The sequence below is a fragment of the Parus major genome, chromosome 2, assembly GCF_001522545.3.
Source record: "Parus major isolate Abel chromosome 2, Parus_major1.1, whole genome shotgun sequence".
Classification (NCBI taxonomy): Eukaryota; Metazoa; Chordata; class Aves; order Passeriformes; family Paridae; genus Parus; species Parus major.
Genome location: NC_031769.1, coordinates 61,650,141 through 61,674,017, shown reverse-complemented (window position 1 = coordinate 61,674,017; position 23,877 = coordinate 61,650,141). Strand labels below are relative to the sequence as shown.

Here is a 23,877-nt window from a genome sequence, read left to right as displayed (position 1 = left end):
AGATGCAATTGTTCCTTCTGCCTCTTGGGATTTTGTCTGTCAGAGTAGCTTCAGTAGGGAAAATTTTATTGTGCTGGCTTTTTGTTTGTGGTGTTTGGTTTCAATAAGGCAAAGCCTTCCCTGCCTGTGTTTTAAATTTCTTCCTCCCAGTTAGTATTGTTTTTCTCCCTGCAACTTGTTTAATCTCTACCAGGCTGGAGAAATCCAGGATGAAGGGTCGTATCTCATTTGTTATCTCTTTTGGGCAATCTGGCAGCTGCCCTTCCCCTCTCCCTCTGCCCCATCCTCATTTCTCTTCCTTTGTATCTCCTTTCCTTTCATATTTCTCATGTTTAATGCTCCACTGAAGCATCAGTAACATCACCCATCTGCTCCACCCTCTCCCTTGCTGCATGGATGTCTCTCTTGCATATATTCATTGAGGTGTTGGGTTAAGCAACTGAGAGACCTAGGAATTTTTGTCCTATTTTACTGGTAACAATTCCTTCCAATGAAAAGCAGGTATAAAACTGAACATTAAATAAGACAAAAGTCTAAGCTATCAATTGTACTCTTTCTTTGAGGATGCAGGTGACCTGGTTCATTACGTTAACCAGTGGAACTTGTCTAGATGTATTTAATGCTAATAAATTGCTCTAATTATTTCCATTAGTCTGTTAATTTCTATGTATTAAATTCTTTATTTAAAATAATCTATTAAACTAATGATGTTAAGATCTTAGATATGGCACATGAAGAGAAAAACCTGCTAGTTTTTGTGCTACCTTTAAACTAGTCTACTCCAGTACTTGAAATATTAATGATGTTATTGTTTAAATAAGTTTGATTTGAATAGAAAATTTTATAATCAATTTATCTGTTACTGTAAGCTAAACCAGAATAAGCATGAGTTTAAAATTACACTGTCAACTCACGCCTAATGCTGCCATTGATGAATTAATGACTAATCAGCAAAAATAGTTACGAGTGAACACAGTTGCTGTTGTGGCTTTAGCTGGACCTGGCAATGTGGTGGCTGCTGGTTTTATGTCCAGTGTCAGTTCTGTGCCACCTTCAGGAGGACAGATGATGGCTGATCCTCCATAAAAACAGTCAAACAAACACACACCTCCAGAAGAGTTTCTTTTTTGGAACTGTTGGGTCTAGAAGAATTGTTTTTGTTCCCAGCCACCAGTGTGGTGTGGCAGTGGCAGTTTAATCTAGTACCAAAAAATCAGGTTTATTGTTTGGTTGAGTGGTGGTCTGCCTTAACTTTGCCAGCGTGGATGCACTAGTTTAGTCTGGTTGTCTTTCAAGACAAAGCATGGTAATACTTGCATGTCAGAGGCAAAATTTTAAAACCACTGGTATGTTGAGACCTAGTGGCTTCCCTTCTTATTAGTAGCAAATGCTGGCTATCACATGAAATCCTGGGAGATTTAGAGCATGAGACATTCCTTAGGGCTGAGCAAAAGAAAGTGAACCCAGCCATACACTTTCCTGTCGTATTTTACAGACTGTGAAGAAGGAAGGGTTTTGGTTTTCTTTCCACATGCCCGTGTTGTATGGTTTGCTCCTCAAGGTTTGTCCTTAAATCCTTTGGAAAGCAAATAGACATGTCAAAGTTGCAGAAACTGTTTTGAACTGCCAGTAGAAATATGGAAGGGCTTTGACACTGTAGATAAAGATGACCTTTAGTCTACCTTCCATGTTGCAAGTTTGAATGGTTTGGAAGATAGCACAGAAATAAGTCAGCAAGCCAATGGGAGCAGATAATCTTTCAAGACTTTTTTTTTTCCCTTCAAATGATTTATCTCAAATACTTTTCAAGTTTATCGAAAGAATTTTATTCTTTCAATTGACCTATTTAATGACAGCTAATATTTCACAAGTTGGAAGTTCTGCCAGGGCTGCTTTTTTTGTTATGGTCTGTTATTTCTGAGCTACAGACCATTTAATGTTCTGTAAAAAATGAAGAAGCAAGTGGATGGCTGTGAGTATATGAAAACAAGATGCATGGGAGAAAGCTTAAAAGGTTTCATTAAAAATTTAAAACTCAATGTCCTTTCTTGAGAACTGACACACTGAATATTGCCTTACCTCTGAATCACAGCCCATGTGCTAACTAAACTGTTTTTCACATTTTAATTTTAAAGACAAAAATGTTCAGTGGAAAAAACACACTGTGTGTATTTCTGCACTTAGCATCAGATGCCCTGCTTTTTGCTATATAAGGCCTTTCCATAGCAGAAGATGAGGAATTTTAACTGTGAAAATATAGACTTCATGTGCAACCAGATTGTTCTGTTTGAAATGTAGTACAATTTTTGTTTTGGTTGTCTTCCTTTTATTTTGCTTACGTAATTGTTAATGTCCAATAGGCTAATTTAAAAGCTACCCATTAATTGAAAAACACTTTTATAAGAGACTGTTATAATGTAGCTTGAAGAGAACTGTCTTACAGTGTTACAAAAAGTATGGAAAAGACATGCCATTGCTAATTTTGCAAATTGACTTCACTAGTAAATAGCACTGGTACATGTTCCTTTTTTAAAAAGAATGATGGTGTTTTTGCTTTGCATTTGAGAATAAATATGGATTTTTACAATAATTTGGTCTGTCATAACTCATACTGTGTGTAATGAATATGGAGGACTGTGTGTAATTTAAAATTTCTCGTCTGGTAACACATCTCTAATAGCTGCCTGTTAGCAAATTAGTCCCCTCGCATTTGGATGCTCCTGGATGTGGGTTTGTTAGAGGGAATGCTATTTCAGATATTGTTTCACTAATGATATCAAACAAAAGTGTTTGCTCATCACTAGGATTTCTAAAGAAAATCTGTAGTGTGATTAATTTGGGACGTTAACCAAACAGTGTTGAACTGAACTGGATTTGTAATCTAATGATTCTTTTTCTAAGAAATAAGCTCAGCATTAATTGCATGAATGAATAGGAAATTTTTTTTTGCTTGCATTGAAGAAATTGTTTTGACAGAAATTGAATAGGAAATAGACTGAGTTGTCAAGAAAAAATAAGTATTTCAAGCACATTGTGTGTGCTGCTGATACAATGATTTGCTTATGGTATTTTTAAAATATTTCTACATATGAAATTTTGGCATAAACAAATAAATAAGGCTTCTTCTACCTGTGGGAGTGTTATTTCACTGGTGATCCTGCAGTTCTGACTATGTGAATATTTAATTTTAATTGTACAGTTTCTCACCTGTTAATTAGCTTAAATTAGAAAGAAAGGAAAAAGAAATTGCAAGTCCAGAGGAGGCCACCAAGATTAGAGGGATGGAGCACTTCCCATAGTGATATGATAGATAGAATTGGGTTTGTTCAGCCTGGAAAAGAAAAGGCTTCTGAGATGACACAACTGTGGCCTTGCAGTACCTGAAGGGAGCCTACAGGAAAGATGAGGTGAGAAAGATGAGGAGTGACTTTTTACAAGAGCATGTAGTGACAGGACAAGGAGCAATGGATTCAGACTAAAAGAGAATAGATTTAGATTTGATATTAGGGAAAAATTCTTTACTGCAAGGGTGGTGAGACACTGGAACATGTTGCCCAGGGAAGTTGCAAATGCCTATTCCTTGGAAGAGTTTCAAGGCCAGGTTAGATGGAGCTCTGAGTAACCTGGTCTAGTAGAAAGTCATGGCAGAGGGTTGGAACAAGATGATGTCTGAGGTCCCTTCCAGCTCAATCATTTTATCTAGAATTCATTCTGTGAGATGTTTTTGTGATCTGCTACCAAATATAGTCTACATAATGAATACATAATGCTTTATTAAGCATGTGAAAAAATCAAATTCTCTTTCAACTAGTTCTGTGATTGTTTTGTAAAAGGTAGGTTTTTCTTTTTTTCTTTTTTAAAATATTTTTCCTGTTCTGGTTTAGCAGTTATTGGTCATGTTAACCTAAGACTTGTACTAAAATATGTCTTCCAAAAAACCAAAATCCCTCCTCAGGTCTAAAATATTTCACTGTCAATGTAAAGTAAGTGAGGTTAGATTGAACTGTATTGAGACCATAAATCTGCAGCTCATTCCTTTTGGCTCTGAAGGCCTCTCGGACTGTTTTACAGGATCTACCCCTCCCTCTGAAGAGAGATGTAGAAATTGCATGTTCAGTCAGAAAACTGGTTATTCTGAAAGCAGTTCATGGAGTAAGAGCCTTATTTTGTTTTAGTTATTAGAAAAGAAGGCAAAAATTATTTTACCTTCACTTTTTGAGGCAAGATTTAGTTCAGCAACACTGAATGGTGTTGGTCTGCGTGTCTGAAATGGTTGTAGTTTGTGTGAAGAGTAGTTCCACTGCACCAGGAGTTTGGAGCTGGGTGTTATTCCTAAGGACAAGTAAAAGCTTATACCTGCCAACTGATTTGCCATGCAGTGGAACCTGTGTTTTCAACCTGTGCACAATGTGTTGTGACAGCAGAACAGTATCTCATCATTAATTTACGTGTCTGCACATGCACATAATTTGATCTAGAAGGCAAATACCTCACAGCTGTGCAAAGGTTAAGGTTGGCACTGTTCTTGTAATAGCAGAAACTACTTGCCTGTCTTTGAAAGCCTTCTAATTCCAAAGCAAGAGTGGTTATCTTTTTGTAATGGAAAATAATCATTAAATTGTTTGATAGATCAATTTGTACTTGGGTGATGGGATGTTATTTATCTTATTTGGGACAGTTTCATGGACCTTTGGAAACACGAATAGAATACTGCAGTGCCGTGGTTTGTATTCTAGGTACTTTGGGTTTAGGTTTGCTATCGATTAGTTTTTCCATTTGAAAATTAGTATTTTTTGATGTAAGACTGAAAAAACAGTAATTGGAGAGCATATGCATTAAATACTGGATTTCATGACAGTAGAATTGTGCTGTATCATTTAAGTTGTTTTCAGGTACAATTTCTGTAATAGTGGGATTTTTCGGAAGTGTGTGGCTAAATTTTACCACCAGATCATCTTCACAAATAAACTTAAATGTACTGAAAGTACATATGACATTGTCAGGTTTATTTACAGTGCAAATACAGATTTTGCAGCTCACTAACTGAATTGCTGTTCTTATATCCTCTAAATGGTGGGTTTATAGGGAGGCAGGAATCAAGTGTGTGAACTCAGATACTTGCCTTTTTTTTGTCCTTTTTCTTTTTTCTTTTTTTTTTTTTTTTGTTACTTTCTGCACTAAGGAGGTTCAGCTTTTTATTCTCTTTCACTTGGGTAGGAATCTAACTAAAGGATAAATCAGGGAGGTAGAAGACCCTCTTGCTAACAGAGCCTGTGCTGGTATAAGCTGAGGAAGGCTTGTGGTACTCACATCGCACTGAAGTCACATTGCTAAATTCTGTCTTCTAGAAAGACACATATTGTCATTGAACATCAGTGACCATAAAGGGCATTGAACCAGGAGAATGGAAGATGGTAAACTGCAGACTTGTTAACCCAGGAGCAGTCAGGCATGTTCCTGAAGGAGAGGATCCCCCTCCAAAGCTTTTGCTGTAACATTTCCATGCTTTGTATGACATGAAGCAAGTGTGGAAAAACCCCACCCATAATCTGCCATAGAACAGTATATTCATGGTAATTTTTACTATAGTTAAAACTAATTAAATCTAATGTAAAGTTGTAGTAATGCTTACTACATTTGCAGGTATTAAAATATGTCCTTAATTAAAAAAAAAAAAATTGTGAAATAGGCAAATGCACTCAGGTTTTGGGCTGTTTTTAGTGACAAATGAACTAGGTAAAAATTTTTTCTGAAACACAGCAATTCTAGTTCTAAAATGAGACTCTATTATGATGCTGTGGGCTACCCTGCAGAGCAGTCCCCTCAGCCCAGCGTATTTTTAATCACAAATGTTATTTTCTTTTTTTTTTTTTTTTTAATCCTAGATGTATTTACATTTTTAGAACTCCATTTGCGCATTTGCTCTTTGGTGGAGCATATTTTTAGTGTCTCTTAACTGTGATGATTTCCTGATAGCCAGATAAAGTTTGGGGTTCTGTGGAAACATATTCTCAAGCTGTTTCCTGTCACATTGGTCAGAAGCTGCCTCTTCCTCCAGGTGCTGTGTTAGTAACTGGAATTAACTGGAATCCTGGTGTACACAGGCACCTATTTTCTGTGGTTCTGATATTTATTTAAACTTATCCTTTATATTCCAAGGATTTGAAGTAAGCTCTTTCTTTGGGATTTTTTGGGGGGTTTGGGGTTTTTTTGTGTGTTGTTTGTGGGGTTTTTTTTGTTTAAAGACAATTTTTAAGATAAGCCAACCTGATGAAACTGCTTGCTGGGAAATGTGAAAAATAATCTCTCTGCACTGGTAAAACCTCTGCTGTTCTTGACTATATTTGTTTGTGGGCTACTTGGAGTTTTCATACTCTGATGCAATCTATAAAAACCCTAGTCAGATATTATCAAGAAGTATGTACTGCCATTTTTAATGACAGATTTTTTTGATAACCTTCATTTGAGTAAAACATTACTTCATGGAAATGCAGGTTTTTGAGAGTTGTCAGACAGTAAATTTCAACTGGAACAGTGTTTATTTTTTTCAAACACAGATGATCTTTCTGTCATTGAGAAAAATCCTGACTTCACATTCTAGTGAATCAGGACTTAATTTTTTTGATTGTAATTATTTCAATATATCTTTAATAAATACAAATTGCTTTGTGAAGAGACTGTTAAATAAGAGTTTAAAAACACCTAGGACTTTTAGTTTTCACTTGTTATCCTTTCACTCTTCTGTGGAAGAAGGGACTCTGCACTAGATCACTTATTCTACATTTTTTTCTCCAAGTTTTGCCAACACACTCTCCCCACCTGTCAGCAAACTATAGTGCAAGAGTGCTCTGCACATCTTCCTTTATAGCATCAACATGTATTCTAAATTATGTCAAGAATAATTTAAACATTTTTGAGGGAAACTGCATCCTTTGAAGCACTCCCCGGTGTCTTGTCTTGCTTTGATATTTTTAGTTGAAAAGGTCTGTAACGAGGCAGTTTGCATTATAAGTTGCTCAGTCATAATGCACTCGAAAAGCTGCTTGGCTGTCTGCCTTCCATTGTCTGCTTTTATGATTTTATTGTTCCGATTTTTGAAGGATTTTGGTTGTTTGGTGAGTAGCCAGCCCACTGATAGGTTTTGACAATCTCACACCATGTTCCCACAGCCAAGTGATGATGATGTTATAGTCTGGATGGATGGGCAGCAAGGTGGACTGGCTGGGTCTGGGAGGGTGGTTCTTCATGGGTCATTCCCTGCCTGGGGGCTGGGACCAGGGGCCACAGCTCTGTCCCCGAGGAGGAGAGGGAGGGCTCTGGCATGGAGCTTGGAGATGACCCCGGCTCCGTGGAAAAGCCCTGGGGGTCCCAGGGCAGTGAGCCGAGTGCCAGCCTGCAGCACATCTGGCAGCAGGGAACTCACAGCACCCTGGGCCGTGTGAACGGGAACATGGCCAGGAGTTCAAGGGAAGGGGTTATCTTCTACCCAGCGTGTCTTTGTGCCGTGTCCAGTTTCAGGCTCTGCCAGCACAGGAGGAGCATCAAAAACCAGCAGTGAGTTCAGTGAAGGGCTGCTTGAAACTTTGATATCTGTAGCAAAAGCAAAAAAGCACACGAAGAATGTGTGCGTGCATTTTATGGTCTGATTGGATGAGTCTACAAAAAGCAAATGAATTGTAGAGGGAGGAAAAAGAGGGATTTTTATTGTGTTCTCTGTGTCTTTCTCTCTTTAGACCAGATACATTTATGGGTTCTACTTCACATGAGATATAAAGTTACATAATAAATTAATTGAAGGGAAGTAAAATGGCTGTGTATGAAAGCACCAAAAGGTCATCCATCTGGACAACCTGACGTCTTTCATTCTGGGTCTAAGGGATGTGCTAGCCATGTAAACAGCCAGTGTTTTCAGTTGTTGATTTTTTTATTATTTTTTTTTTTCTATTTTTTTCAGTCATTCTTCCAGCTTATTTGGGAAATCTGTTGTGCATAGCTGGAAAATATTTTAGATTAAAGCATAAGATGGTCACTTTGTTGCTTGGATAGAAACTTCAGGTACTGCAGCAGAATTTTTATTTGTAGGAAGGGTCAGCCAGGCCTAGGAGTGATAACTGGAAGTGGTGTCCTCTACACTTGAGGTGGATAGTTACAAGCTGTTGTCATTTGTTCCTTTGGAGTTTGGATTCTCCTGGTGTCTGGTTCAAACGCTGAAGATACAGGACAGGGGAGTCAGGCTGTGGGTTGTACTCCGAGGTGAGCCAAATGAGCCGGGGGGCTGTTCCTGGGTGTGGTGCAGAGGGCTTTCCCTCAGCGCTCAAGTGTTCGTTCATTCTTTTAGGAAAAAAATTTGCCTGCTTTCAGTGTCTGTTCTCTTAAAAGTCATAGCTGGTGGGGAATTAGTCATCTTTTATTTGGGTGATCGTGGCAACTCCTGTATGTCTGTGTCTAATTGTGCATTAGCATTTTCTGTGTAGTCTGTCTTTTTTTCTTTTCTGTGAACAGCAGTGTGATAGAGAAATAGGTGCCATTGCTAATTGAAAAGTACAATTTTAGGGTGAAAGGAAAAATATAATAGTATTTTGAGTGTGCCAAGTCTCAGTTTGCATCCTGGGAGGAATTCATATGAGCAGTGTATGATGGCATATGGATGATACTTTTGTCTTTATTGGAACTCCTTTGGTTCTGTCTCTATTCAGTGTTTTATAAACTACACTTGGCTTATAGAAAATGTAATTCTGAGTAGCTGTGTGAACAAAACAGTACACCTGTTTTCTTTGGTTACATGTTTGACTGTTGGCTTCCCCCCGCCCCATCCTTAGCATTTCTCACAACAGAAACCCCAAATGCAGCAGTTTGGTTTTGTTTAGCCAAGCACCTCTTACTACACCTGGCAGGGCGTGAAGTTGTGCAGCAAGGTTCTAGATGTTAACTCTCTCTCTGAATTTGGAGAACAAGTCCATGACAGCTCTTCAGCTCATGTGTTTACAGTTTCCTGTGGAACATGCCAGCACAGCAGGCAGCTGTTGCCATTCAGCTCTGGCCAGTGACAATTTCAACAGTATACAGAACATTTCAGTCAAAAGTTAAAAACAAAGAGCTCAATGTCAAGAAAGAGATTGTATCAGTCTCATGTCACTTGGATACCATCTCTGGTTTGGGGTTAAAAATATCCCGAATTACCAATCTAGAGTGCAAAACTGTCAGAATATATTATGGGAGAGACAGAAATTTCCCATTGTCAGTGAGAGCCGCTGGCTTTTATTATTACAATTGAATAGCATTTCTGCATCATAGACAATGTTATTAATAATTGCTCATCATCCAGGGCTGCAGTAAAGGAGTTGCTCCAGGGGACACAGAGTCATCGTACACCACAGTGTAATTGATAATAAAGACATGTTGCCTGCAGGGAATACGCTTTCCTTTTTATACACTGACGTTTTACTTCTGAAATCTCCTTAAGAAAGATTTTTGCTTATTTACTGATGTTTTAATGAATATCTGGTGTGTCAGTCCAGTTTCCTGACTTCTTTTGGCATCTACCACAGTTCAGTTGCTTCTGTGTATGATCTGTGACCTTGATGCAGGCAACAGAGTGAATTAATTGCTCTCTGATGTTTTGCCTGCTTTAATAAAACATGTTCTGCATTTGAGCAATAATCTCCATAATAGTAAGTGCTTTTAATGAATGTCCATGTTGTAGAATATCATTAACATAACATGTTTCCTGGAAAACTGACACAATGCTTGTCCTAGAAAACCTTATGCTCCCTCAGCATTTATCCATGTGGATGCCATATTCCAGCTGTGTCTGTCTGGCATGTGAAAACTTGGACATTTTTCACCCAGTGGTATTTGTTGGAGCTTTCCCTAATGGGCAGAACAGAACAGACCAGCAGCTCTTCTCACCACCCCCATCCCTTCCATCAGTAGCTCAGCTGGAAAATTCCTCTTTTATTGTAAGCAGAGCATTCATGAGACCAGAAAAGTGAACAGAGAACTCTGGGAAAAGGGTTCCAGGTTATATATTCCTCCTAAAAAGCAATTTTTCTGAAGCATATTCTAACAGTCTGGCTGCAGTCAGTACTTAGCAACTACATATTTTTGTTCTAGAAGATGTTATTCTGCAATAAGCAGCACAATTCTTTTCTCCTCTGTCCAGTGCAGATTAAAACAGAGGGGAAGGAGTTCCTCTAATGATATTCTGTCTCACATTTCCTAATTCTGTCTAATATTTCCTTTGTCTAATATTTCTAAAATTTTCCTTTGTACATGTAGCATTCTTCAAGGAATTTTTCCATTCTGTCTGGAGGTTGGCAAAGCCAGAATCTCAGGCACACACACACACACTCATTATATAATGTGTATTTATATGTATGTACATATAAGTACATATATGTATCTTGCCACTTGCATTGTGGTGGAAATGTGCAGCAATATTCAAATGGAAAGTGCTTTTGTGTGCAGTAGGTGCATGTGACTGCAGAAGTATCATTGCCTGAGGTTTTTTGGCAGAATTCTGAAATCCCAGTTGTTGATGGACAGTGCTCTCAGGTGTTCCTGTTTATACAGCTCAGGAAATTAGCATCTTGCCTCAAGATAAATAGTTATGACATCACTTTCATGTGAAAGTTATGCTGCCTAATATGGTACTCCGTCCTGGTTTAAAATAACGGTTGCAAAGCACAGAGACCTCTATTCTATTGCAGGCTGTGTTAACAGCCTGTAGTAACAGTCTGTCAGAATTTGTTGAACTGGTTCTGTAGGTTGTAAATTCTGGGTGGGGGGATACACCTGCAATATTTGATTTGTCTGTTTGTTTTTTGCTCAGCTGAACTCGATGCTGAACATGCACAGAAGGTTTTGGACATGGAACACAACCAGCAGATGAAGCTAAAGGAGCGCCAGAAGTTCTTTGAGGAAGCCTTCCAGCAGGATATGGAGCAATACCTTTCCACAGGATACTTGCAGATAGCAGAGAGGAGAGGCAAGTTGTAAAATACCTTTTGCACAAACTCCCAACTTGAAGACCATTGTTGAGTGGGCAGAGTCAGCAGTGCTTACAGAGGGAAGCACAGCAAAAATTTCCAAATTCTTCCTCAGAACTGGAACTTCAGATAAGCCTTTTAAACAAACTTTGTGTCCCAGGGGTACTGGATACCTTAGAAGATTAGTCACACTCTGCTCCTTGTCAGAGGAAATGCAGAGCTCTGAACTGGATCTGGAACAGCATTTTTCTCTGCAGCTGAAGAGTGCTTCTGTGTAAAAGATATGGATGGAGGCAGCTGCTTTGTCCACTGGAGTTCCAAGGCCTGGGATTGTCATTTGGCAAGGAGATGCCTCAGAAAACGGTGCAGAGGAAAGCTCTGCATTTCTGAGCAGTTCCCAGGTGACAGCTATTCCCACTGGGTGTGATCAGGACACAGGAGGTCACATGAAGTGCTCTCCTTACTATGAAATGACACAAGTCTGGCATCTCCAGACTGGTTAAAGCACAAGAATACCAGAGATTACAGGGAATTCTGTGTAGGAGGTTTCCATCTGTTGGGCCAAAATGCAGGGATTGTTGGACCAGGAAGGAAGCCAGTGGGCAATTATGCATTCATATGGCAGAAAAAAATGTAGATATTCTGTCCCTGCTCCAAGTGCAGTTCTGCTATCATTTGTAATGTCAGAGCGGGGAATACAATCCAAGCTTTCCATTTCACTGCATGAGTGCTATAAATACTCATCTGCAAGATGCTCTGCATGAGTGGCTGAGTGGCTAAGGAGAGGTGGGATATGTGAATCTAAATTCATGGTCAGGGGAGGAACTCAGTTTGAGTCTCCTGCTTTCTGTAGTATGTTGTCTTTTAGACTAAACATGGACATTGTTGTGGGCTGGTACTGGACACATAGCTCTGTTAGAGTGTTGGGTGCCTAAAATTTGGAACTTCAGCTTTTTAGGATAATGTGGAACCCAAGTGTATCAAATAAACTGTTGTAATGAAAGATTTGGACCTGCAGTACATGTAAAACTGCACAGCTTTGGCATATTTTAAAAAAACAAAAAAACCCCCAATCAAATTACAGAATTTCATCTCAGTTCACCTGTGAAGGCTTTCAGTAATGTAATTGTTTAAATTTAGATAAACAAGTAAACTGCTCATTGCCATAATTCAATACTATGCAGCAGCTGGACTTCAGTCTGAGGGGCCCTGAACTTGTTTCCTGTTTGCATGTTTTGCTCTTTAAGGAAGAAGATGCTCACCCAAGTATTTACTTCCCTTGAAAATTGTCAGTACTGTATTGACAGTAATAAGTAATTTGCTCGAGTGATTAATGATGTGAAATATCCATGCTGAGAGAAGATAGTGAGCACGAGCCCGGGTTTTACAGACTGCTGTATTTTCTTAGATTAACTGAGAGAACAGCTGCTCTCTGTTAACATTAATCCTGGTTTCTGAATTTCTAAGTCCCTTGTATATTGACATTTAGTGACTGTGTGCTTAAATGTGTTTGTTTTTCTCTAAGAAGAGTTTTGGTTGAGAAAATTGAAAAGGAGTGTTCCAAAATGGAAAGTTTCAATCTTAGTGCCTGAGTCCCATCTCAGCTTATTTCTGAGAAGGTTATTGCTATAAATACCGCTGCTAAAAATGTTTTGGTTTACAAAAGCAGTAATGGGTGTTAGTTTCACAATGAAGATTGCACAGAGTGCTCTTGGATTTGGGCTGAGGTTGCTGCTGAGCAGCTCCTGTGGTTGGGCTCCTTCCATTCCTAAGTTTAATTATTGCCAATGCAGACAATTACAGCAGCCTCTGGAGCTTTGGTAGGTAATGATCTCCTGTAGCTGATCGTCAGTTCGCTCATTGCACTGTTTCTCCTGCAGAACCGATTGGAAGTATGTCTTCCATGGAGGTGAATGTGGACATGCTGGAGCAGATGGACCTAATGGACATGTCTGACCAGGAAGCACTCGACGTCTTTTTAAACTCAGGAAGCGAAGACAATAATGTGCTGTCTCCCATGCTGGGTATGGTACTTGTAGTGACAGCCTGCTTAGAGAACGTGATAAACCACCTGAACTGCTCTCATTTGTAATGGGTGATGCTATCTCATAAAACATCACACTTGGTGCAGAGTGACTGTTCTTCATTAGTGCTTCTCAGAACATTAACATTTAGTTCCTGTACAAGGGAGTTGCTGCAAAACTATGTGGTATTTCCAGACAATCTCATTTTTCTTACTGCAGCTCCCTGTTGTGTTTATCACAGTCTGGCTGGGTGATGTGTTTCATACTGGCTTGAGGGGTGTTTTTCCCAATATAGAGTTAATAGAGGATGTTTTGACAAACATCAACAGAAATCTTGCAGTAATTAGGCTTTTATTTTTAATACTGATTGCTTAGAATTTGTCCAGAATGTTGCTTTTCAAATTTGGACCAGTTGTATAATGCAAGATCTTCGGTGAGAGACACTGAGAGACAAGGTTCAACCCAGCAGTTTACATATACACTGAGAATTAGTATCTCAATACTGGATCTTTCATCTGCCATGGAAGTGTTTTCCTAGTTAAAAACTTAAGTGCTAAAATGCCTTTCCTCAAAAGAGCCAAAATTATTTTTCTTGCAGGAGATGATGAAGTTCCTTTAAAGGTCCTTTTGATTTCTTCTGAAAATACAGATAGAAATATTTTTATGGAAGAACTTACAGTACTCCCTGTGTAAAGGTGATTAACACCTGCTGTGAACATGAAAAGCTTATGGTAAATGGTCAAGACACATTTCACTACTAAAAGTTTAGATTTTTGTGTTTCATTGCAAAAACTGAATTGAGATGGGTGGGTTTGCATATGCATCCACTTTGTGCATTATTAAAGCTGATCATCATTTGAGCTTGCCAGTAATTGCAGAATCTAGGACTGTTTTCCCCTTGCTGGCTGTTTGGCAAAGATGTTGGACCAGGAAGCTTCATGTCTTAACAGCAATGTCAGCTGGATTATCTAAGGAAGTGTAGAAACTGCTTTTTTAACTAAGTAGATAAATGCATTAGGTTTTGAAAAAAATACATTCTTTGTTTTATGCTGTAATCTAAATATTACAGCATATATGTACAGTGTCTATATGTGGACATACACTGCAATATAATGTATCTGTGCTTTAATAATTTTCCAGCAGTGCAACCTTACTGCAGTGTAAGTCTCATGAATCTTGCTCTTGTGGTTCCCGACATTTTATTTCCCTCTGATTAAGGGATTTTTGTACTTGCTTTAAGAACCTGGCACCCCAGCATCAACCCAAATATGCAATAATCTTTATTCTTAGAAAAATGAGATGACTTTAAAGGTAACTCTTCATTTTGCTGTCAAAGCAAAGGGTTGACAGGGCAAGGTTTGTTTGACAATTGGGCTGAACACCATAAAATACAGGTAAGTTATTAAAATAACTAGTAAAAATGAGAATCAGCTCAAGACATTGAAATATTTTCAAATTTGCCTTACTATAAACATTGCCAGCTTATGGACATTGGCTTTACAACATTTCATTGACAGTAAGTTAAACTGCAAAATTGAGTAAGCTCTATCACTCCTGAAAACTCCTCTGTGTTGAGTAAATTGATCTAGTGTGTGCTGGTGTACACCACGTAAGGCAGGTTTTCCAAAATTTCTGGTGTTAAAATATAACTCAGGTATTTGAGGAGCAGGCATAGACAATGTGGTTTGAACTGCTTTGCAAACAGTTGAGCAGAGGTAAGGTGTGCTCATATCCCTCTGACCCTTCTAAAAAACTTCTTAGTGTATTTTTAAAGAGAATTTTCTCACTAAAGTTACCAGATGAAGCTGGGTGCTCTGACTATGGAGAAACACTTTTTTAGGTAAAGGAGAGAAGGAAAAAAGGGTTTTCTTTGGCAGATCACATTGAAAGTTTAGGTGTTTCCTCATTTTAACTTTTTTGCTGTCAGCAGCCATTCAGGGAAGAAAATCTAATTTTGAAACCTGAACTCAAACTGCAAGCAAACAGTGTTACACTGAACTTCCTTACAAGTCTTTTTTGCACAGGATATGGAGGATGCAGAATCTTAAAATCCCTCTCCTGTGCACTTGAGCTGTGGCATAGCTCTACTGAAGGATTGCTTTCATGCTGAATTGAATTTGCTTTGCTTTTGCATCTTCATTAAAACTGATGATGTCATTTCCTGCTTCCTCGTTTGTTTGGCTTCAAATTTCCAATCTGTGTAGCTCTGTTGCACTGAGTTTACTGGGGGGGGGGTTTCCTCTTAATGCCTTGTAAAAGAGGGAAAGCAACCTGAAAGTGACTCCCCAACCAGTGCTGAGCTGATAATCTATTGACTTCTCAATCCCCTTGCTGAGCCAGAGCTTGATTGTTGTTGTTTTCCCACCTCTCAGGGCCCGACTCCAACACCTACGTGAATGAGATCAGTCTCCAGGTGCCGAGCCAGTCCGAGTTACGGCAGAAACTCTGTTCCCTGTCCTCGACCTGCACCGACTCCGCCAGCCAGGACGCGAGCGAAGGAGAGTCCCCCGTGGTTCAGTCTGACGAAGAGGAGGTTCAAGTGGACACTGCCCTTGCTGCTGTAACTGAGAGAAAGGGTGCTTCAGATGGCAGTGATGAAAGTGACTCTCAAACTATTTGAATCTTGAAACCATATCCTTTAAGAATGACTTCTGAATGAATGAACAAGTGAATGAAGAGCTTGCCTGTGTAACAATTTGCTAACCAAGCATAACAGCCAGATCTTTTTACCTAGTAATACTGCCTTTTTACAAAATTGCCAGTCATGTGGAGGTTGGTTTTTAAAGAAAAAAATTATGCCTAAAGCACACACACTTTAACAGTAGTCTTGGGGCTCAGGGGAGCAGTAAAACTGTTGTATATACTATGTATAAGAGAATTTAAGGGGAAAGGTAGAAGTTACTTTGACCACTAACCTTTAAATGGCTGATTGGAAGTACTTAAGAATTGATGTGTAATACTGAACCCAAATTGTTCCTTGCATGTTTTCAGCTGCTGCAACTGAAGATTTAGGATTCAAACCAAAATGAAAAATTATTTTCTACTCTTTACTACCTACTGTCTGCCTCCTGCCTTTGTCTACTAATGCAGCAGTGTCTACTGTTCTCACACTTCTTATTCAGGACCAACTTAGTTATAGGTGTTAAGGAAAAAATAAGAACCCGAGAAGGAGGAGAGATGCATATGGAAATGTTGCACTCCTTGTGGAGCAGGTATCTTAGCATTGTGTACTTACTCCTCTTTCAAGATGATAAAATAAAGAATTTCTATCCCAACCATGTCTTTTACTTGATTACCCAGGTATTTTTTCCATGACAGAGTGAACAGAGGAGTCCCTAACTCAGGAAAAAAGAATGGTTATTAGAAGCACCAATGTAATGTGCTTTTCCATGATAACATCTGACTACACTAGGGAGATAAACCTAATTATTAATTAAGTGCGTGTATTTTAGAAACCTCAGGACCTATAGCCATCATCTCATTCCTGTTTTTTGTGCAGTCATTTCTCTGAACTTGAGGTCTGACCATTTCTAACGCCTGTTACTTGTCAAGTCTCATGCTCTATTTTCAGGGATCTGCTCTCCTTTGAGAAGGCTCCTGGCTCCTGCTCTTCCTGCACAGAGGGAAGGAATGTAAACAGAAATAGCGTAAGTAAAAGGATGAGCTGTGATGTAGATTTATTCCAAAGACCTGCCCTGACAAAGCCAAAGGCTGGGAAAGAGGTATCTCCTTGCTGCTTGCCAGCTGGGCAGTGGCCAGTTTCCTTAAGGATTCTCCTGTTAGTTGATAAAATGTTCCCTGACCCCTGTCTGGGAAATAAAAGCTGGAAGCTCCCTACCTGCAATTAGAGATTTACTATTCAACAAGGCAGCTGTTGAAAGAAATTTATCTTGAAGGAGCTTTCTTTACTCTCTTGCTTTCCAGAAGACAGACAAAATGTCCAAAAAAGTTTTGTTTTTTTTATTAAACCTCGTAGTACAAACCTGGAAAGTAAACAAAAAACTGGCAATAAACAACATGAAGTCTTCCCTTACAAGGAAAGAGAGCAGAGCAGCGCTAATAAATTAAATGTCAAACTGTAAGCCATAGTCAGAAGTTTACTGTCAAGAGGGAAAAGTACACAGCAAGGCCATAAAAACCAGACAACCACATTTGAAAACACTTGACTCTGTTTATGTTATTGTTAAATATTCCAAAACAGTTCAGTCTTCTGCAACAACAACCAACAAATTGTATTATAGGACTTTCCTGACAGTCACCACTGGCAAGCTCAGTGCAATATGGGTAGCTACGGTATTGTTGAATTCAATTACGAAACAAAACAGTTTGTGAAAACATTTTCCCTTTTTTATTCCACACATACTGTACACACAACCAGAAAAGGGCAACAGCTACTCCATTATTATTTTTTGTTGTTGTTCAGTGATGTAAGCAGCACTTATAAATGTTACAAGAAAAACCCTGTAAGCATCCAATCCAACCGATGAAGAAAGTGAAACGTAAGGCTTTTCTTCATCTTGTCTCTTTGCCATCCCTCCCCCCACCCCAAGAAAAGGCTCAAGTATTTAAAAAAATTTACAGGCATATGTACAAAAGGTGTGATTTTTTTTTTTTGTTACAACATGAAGAGAAAAAACAGACAAGATGAAAGCAAATGCGTTTTCACATTCAAAAGAAATATGCAGACTTGCTAGTGGCTCTAAATGTGATCATATAATGAAACAAATTCAAAACAAAAATTAATGCTTGACTGTGTAAAGGTGTGAAAAACAGCAGTGGAATGGAAATGGAATGTTAGAAAGATTGCACGTCTATGACAAAAGAAGCACTTATGGCTTCAATCACTTTTTTTCTTTTTTTGTCTTTTTTTTTTTTTTTAAAGGATGCTATTGAAGGGTTTTTGATAAAGTAGCCAACAGCACCAAAAAATAACAGAATGGATTTCCTAATGAAATCAGGCACAGTTTTCCCTCACATAACTCCTCAAGGCAGGCAGTCTTTTTTCCTCTTTTTTTTTTTTTCTTTTTTTAAAGTTTTTTTTTTTTTTTAAGTTTTTTTAAAGTTTTCATTTTTCCCCCTCAAAACAGATGCATAGTGATGTGCTGGTAAAAGAGAACATACTCCAAATCTCCTCCTTTTGCCTACAGTTAGGAAACAAAGTCCATCTTCAGCTGCCATAACCTCCCAAAGAAAGTGTGTATTCTCCAATTTAAAAAATTACAAAACTTATCTTGCTGTGACAGAATAAAAGACAGCCAAAGTAAAGCAATTTCTTTCAAGTTTTTGTCTCCTATCCCTTTTCTCTCTAGAAAAATCTGCTCACATGACTGGAGAACAAATTATAAAACACATCAAACTTTAACCTATTCAAAAAATGGGTTAAAAGCCTTTTTATCACAGTTACCAAAAAGGCTTTTTTTATTTTTTCAGCCATAGGGACAATACAAATTAATATTTTATCAGCCCCTTGCCGGTTTTAAAACAGTGAACATACGGCAGTTTAAAAAAATCAGACTGCTGTATCTATCTATTCTAAGTACAAAAAAAAAAAAATTCCAACAGTTTAATGCTAAAACAAAATTAGTTCTCTAAAACCAGAAGAAAATCTTCTTTAGAGCTAGTGCAAAGACAGCTTGTATTCTACAGCAAGTACTCCAAACTATGGTATAATAATTACAAAAAATATATATAAATTGACAAAATGAGAGTGTTGGCATCTTCAGGATTAACTTGAAGCACTTTTGGATGAACTGGAGGATGAAAGCCTAGATGATGGCACGTCCACTGTCGCTCTCTTACGAGGTCCTCTTTTTGGTGTAGGCTTGCTGATACAGTTCTCAATGCTGCCATTTTTACCAGATACTTTTCCACAGATTTGATTGACAAGACTGATTATTTGTTCCTGTTCAGGAAGCAGGAAAAACAAAACACAAGTTAGCATCTGTTCTTCCTTCAGTCACTTGAACAGGGCAGCAGTGGAGTGCTCAGAAATGCTGGGAAGCCCATCTTAAAAAGCTGCTTGTACCCAATGCTGCTTTCCAAGAGTTAACATGTCATTTCTCCCACTGCTCTGCTATTGACTTTTGGGGCAGAGTCACCTCACAGGTAAAGACATGGAGCCTCAGCCCAGAACCCAGGTATAGTCCTAAATCCCCATCTTGAGTTCTGGGATTATTTATCACCACATTTGCTTGGAGCCACTACTGCACCTCTCATCTGCATGTGCTCTGCAAGTCTGTCCTAAAGGATGCTCATGCTGGACTGGAATAAGTCTGCTGAACTTCCAGTTACCAACAGAGGGAAGGTATTCCAAAGTACAGAAGTTACCATAATATAACCAGTGAAAGCAAAGGCTCATGTTCCATCTCAAAGCATTAAGTGGCTTCTTGCATTCTGTGGCACATACTCATGCAATTTATGCTTCAGGTTTCATCTGTATCATCATGTTCCCTTAGCTGTTTTTCTTTTAACTTAAATCATAATAAAGCAAATTCTTCCCACATCAAAAACAATTCCAAAACAACCCCCAAACCCAAGACCATTTTCCTGAGGCCTCAGTAGGACAAAGGCAGAGTTTGTCCTCACAAATGTTGGGTACCCAGCCCCAGGCGGTGTCACGCTCACCTCATCGTAGCGGTACATCATCTTCAGCCCCCGGCACGACTTCTGCTTCTCCACGTGCCGCAGGGCACACTCCAAGCAGAAGACAACATTTTCATTCTCCTGTACAACCTACATAAAAGAGCAGAGGTGGAGGGAAAGGAGTGCAGTTAAACTCCAAACCATAGCTGTGTTCTTCACACAGTATTCAGTCATGGCCTGAATTACTACACCTGGATATTACTGCAAGGTAGTGGAAGGAGATGTAAAGCACATCGTGAAATCACTCAGGATGTGTAATAAGTAGAAAGAACCTATCTCTTTTAGAGTGCTAATGTTGGCAAATATATATAATTTTAAAAAAAACCAAAAAACAAAAAAAACCCCACCAATAGTAATGAGGGTTAAATCATGATAGTTTATATTTAATATATAAATTTATATACTATAAAGCATAGTACATGCATTTATTAGCATCTCCTATGTAGTCCTAAAGATCTCCTGGAAGGAGTAGTTTCCCATTACTTAAAGTGCTGTCTTGAAGAAGGATGTAATCAGCTTAGCCATAGGATCCTCAACTACTGTCTTGTTCAGCAGAGGTCACATTTGCTCAGCTGGCTGCTTACCAGACATGTACACTCAGCTTGGAATTTAATAACGAAGTTGTTTTGGTTTTTTTACTATATATTATTTATATTAGTTGTTATTACAACTACTGTAAAAGAGTGACATGGAAAAACCCTTCCCATGATTAAACTTACTCCAGAGCAAATGGACCAGAATTAAGAGGTTCTGGTTAGCATTTGGGTTTTTTTCAAAAAAACTTATTTTAAGGTTACTTCAAACTAATTCTACTTTAAAAGTAATCTAAAGACATGTATAAACTCAGCATATTCTGTCCTAGGGATGGAAACAGCTACATACGATTATATGCAGTTACATTTAATTTCCCTTAAAAACCTAACATCTATGACCAAAAAAATCCCCAAAAGATGACAGAGAAAAAGAACTCCCAAACCAAAAGGACTAAGTATGGGCTTACATGCACTGCATTATGTTTATTTCAATACCTGTTCTGGGGAGTAAGTGGTATATAAGGTAGTGGGAGGGGCTTCTGGTATCTTTAATGACGTTGCTGTGTTTGTAGGTGTTCTGCATACAGCTCTTAGCCTGGAAGGGTCACCGCAGTGGTCAGCACACCTTCAAAAGCCAGTAGGCAATTCCCTCTTAAAAGAGAGAAAGTTTATGGGCAATTTTTGGACAGGCTGGCAAATAGCTTGATGGATAGGATACATCTCCCTTGCAATTTGGCTTGCAGAGACATTGTCTCATCTCGGGCTGTGGCTGCATGCCTGAGGCTCATGGCATGTCTGAGCTGTAGCTCATCCTGAGACCTGCTCTGCCACAACTTACTGCTGCTGGCAACCTGCAAGTGTCTTTGTTAGCCCTCCTAGTGCAGTGCAAACATCTCACAGGTGTCTGAGGGCACTGGTTCATCCCTTCTGGCAGGTTGGGAAGCCAGCTGCCACTATGGTCTTCTGGCCAAGGCAGTAAAAGCTGTATCAACACCTTTGTGTCTTGCATGGAGTGCAGGACATGGCTCTGTGGCCATGTCTCTCAAATGCCTATAGATCCCTGGAATGCTAGAGAAGGGGGATAGTACCCCAGGAATGGCCAGGGGTTGTACCCACCATGGAAAGATAGCACAGGTGCTGACAGATCTGACACCTCCTCTCTGACGTTTCTAACTGCAACCACTTTCGAGGCTTTTTCTTGCCATCCACGCCGGTGCTGCTGCTGTCGTGGCTGCCGTAGCGCGCCGAGGAGTGGAGACCGGCCTCGTACAGCTGCCGCCGCTGCCTCAGCTCCGTGTCCCTGTGAACGGGGGCACAATTAGACATTGGCACTGCCTCCAGCCACTACAGAGCCACACACAGTCACCCCTTTACCACGCTCATTACTGAAACCTGAGCTCCACACAGTAAAGCCCTGAGTGTTGTCGGAGGCTGGTGCCATTCCCTAAGCATGGCAGGCACAGCCAGCGCCTGGGAAACGCTGCCTAATCGCAAAAGCTATCTCCGGATTTTAACAGCGACCACTGTATCAAGCCAATGGTTCTCAAACTGCTCCACAGAGAAGTGGGGACTGCCGAGGACTTCCTGGAGGTCGATGGTTGCTCGAGCCATGTGGAGAGTCGGGAGCTGTGGCTAACATGACTGTCATTCCTGAAGTTGCCAAAAGCCACCTTGAGGAAGAGGAGCCGTTGCTGTCAGGAGTAACAGCCCCTTCATCAGGAGGCAGAGATGAACCAAGGACCTGCTGCCATAAGGTGCTTCAGGCAGGAAAGGGGGAGCAGGGCAAGTGGTTGTGCCAAAAGACGAAGATCTTGCTGTACACCCAGGGAGAAAGAAGGAGATGTCAATTAAGGACAACCACCAAGCCCTCCGGTTGCCCTTCACCCGCGGCATCTCTAAGGCGGACAATACCTCCTGTGCTGAACTCTACAGCTTTAGGAGAGCAGGTTGGGTTGGAGCTGAGTGGAAGACAGCAAGTGTGGAGTGAGCTGAGCAGATGGAAGGGGAGGATAAAAAAGTGCACCACCAGACACAGCTGAAGATGAGTGGAGAGCCAAGCTAAGCAAATGGCACGGGCAAACTGAGCAACCAAGGCAGATCAGGAGAAGAGGCAGCAAGAGACACAACAAACAAGCAAAACAAAACAAAGGAAAAAAAATATGGTACAGTGTTCCACTTCAGATGGCTTTTTTTTTTATATATTTTGTTGTTTGGGCTTTTGTTTCCTATAAGCAGCCACAGGAAGGATCCATGTCCTCCAGTGAATTCCAACCTATGCATAAGAACAAGTTTGAGAACCACTCTGATAAAGGTCGATGTGATGGTCTAAGAGCAAGCACCAACTTTTGTTTTGCCTTTCGTACTTGCAGACTTCCTCTTCAAGGGGAAAAAAAAGGCACTTGAAAGTGGTTATTCCCATAGGGGAGCCACCTGCAGGTAAAACAGTCAGCACACCTCTTTTCTTTCTGAACACTAAACAACACATGGGCTGTTTTCCCCTTCAATATGTCACTGGAAATTTTCCAAATGAACATGCTAGTTAGTTAAATACAGTTTGTAGACTCCATTCATCAAAACTTTCTTGACATCTCGAGTATCAGTTGTCACAAACTTGAAAGATAGGTAGCAACTACATGGTAGGGAACAAAAGAGAAGATCATTACACAGGAAGCCAGGCAACATTAGATTTTCTTTTCTCACCTATCTTAATAGAAACCCTGAACATGTGTCCTTAATACTGGAGAGAAAAAGGAGTGTGAAGCTTTTACTCTTTGGAACGTTGGAGTTCTAATGCCAGATGTGTTACCATGCATACATGACTGCTCTCTTACTCACTATTTAAAACCAAGGCAACTTCCTGTATTAAAAGGACCTTTTGCACCTGTAATATAAGAGTCTTGATACTGAAGACAAGGGTTCCTGGTGCAAAATCCATTATAGACATGGATTTACAGTGACTACTGATGCCAAGAGGTTGAAAAATTCAAGGAAAGTGTTTGACCACTTGGCACCACATAGCTCACATAAATGCATCAGGAAATCTGAACTCTCAGCACCAAGAATTAACAAAAACCCAGTGCAAAGTGCAGTTTTAGTTTTTTTAAGGTGTCTCAAGTAGGGAATTCTTAAGAGTTAAGACATCCTAACCGTGGGCACTGTCACATCAGCTACAGCCAAGGAAGCTGCTTCTTCTATGTGTGCCTGTCTTTAGGGTACATCTGCTGGGCTTTTGCTTGGATAAGTGGGGTGTCTGAAGGGGTTACTTACGTTATCCGCCTATGGAGTCTGTCAATGAAAACAAAAGAGGTAAGCAAGCCCCCAATTCGTTACCTGAGCTCTCCAAGGAGCGATGATATTGTACTCAGAGTCGGTCCATTTTCTTTTTTTGCTTCTGCTGTTGCAATCTGATAAAGCAACTTTTCCATTGAAAATGGCTTGGCTATACGGCGCCGCTTCATTTCCTGGGACAGGGGGAAATTGCCACATTAGGTCCCAAGCAAATTTGAAAAAAAAAAAATTACCAAGAATTAATTCAAAGTTAATTAACTAGTATTATTGTTACTAATAAACTGAAGAAAAAAATAGCCTTTTAAAACAACCACAAGTAAAATCTTCCCACAGTCCCACTTAAACAAAGTGTTTATGTTCCAAGCACCTCAAAATTCTCTCCCTAAAAATTAATTTTCCCTG

The 23,877-nt window shown here is 39.6% G+C and overlaps 2 protein-coding genes across 2 annotated transcripts in view; one reads left to right on the top strand and one right to left on the bottom strand.

Annotated features, from left to right (window-relative positions):
• Window positions 1-18,397, top strand: part of DTNBP1 (dystrobrevin binding protein 1) — a 64,493-nt gene extending 46,096 nt beyond the window's left edge. Inside the window, exons 8-10 of the mRNA XM_015617530.3 lie at window positions 10,832-10,987; window positions 12,869-13,012; window positions 15,385-18,397. Coding sequence (XP_015473016.1) covers window positions 10,832-10,987; window positions 12,869-13,012; window positions 15,385-15,632 — 548 coding nt within the window. The 3' untranslated portion in view covers window positions 15,633-18,397. The remainder of the gene's footprint in view (window positions 1-10,831; window positions 10,988-12,868; window positions 13,013-15,384) is intronic.
• The window catches only part of JARID2 (jumonji and AT-rich interaction domain containing 2), a 210,260-nt gene continuing 203,334 nt past the window's right edge, over window positions 16,952-23,877 (bottom strand). The window contains exons 16-19 of the mRNA XM_015617528.3: window positions 23,518-23,648; window positions 21,304-21,487; window positions 19,637-19,744; window positions 16,952-18,914 (exon numbers count right to left, since the gene is read on the bottom strand). Coding sequence (XP_015473014.1) covers window positions 18,738-18,914; window positions 19,637-19,744; window positions 21,304-21,487; window positions 23,518-23,648 — 600 coding nt within the window. The 3' untranslated portion in view covers window positions 16,952-18,737. The remainder of the gene's footprint in view (window positions 18,915-19,636; window positions 19,745-21,303; window positions 21,488-23,517; window positions 23,649-23,877) is intronic.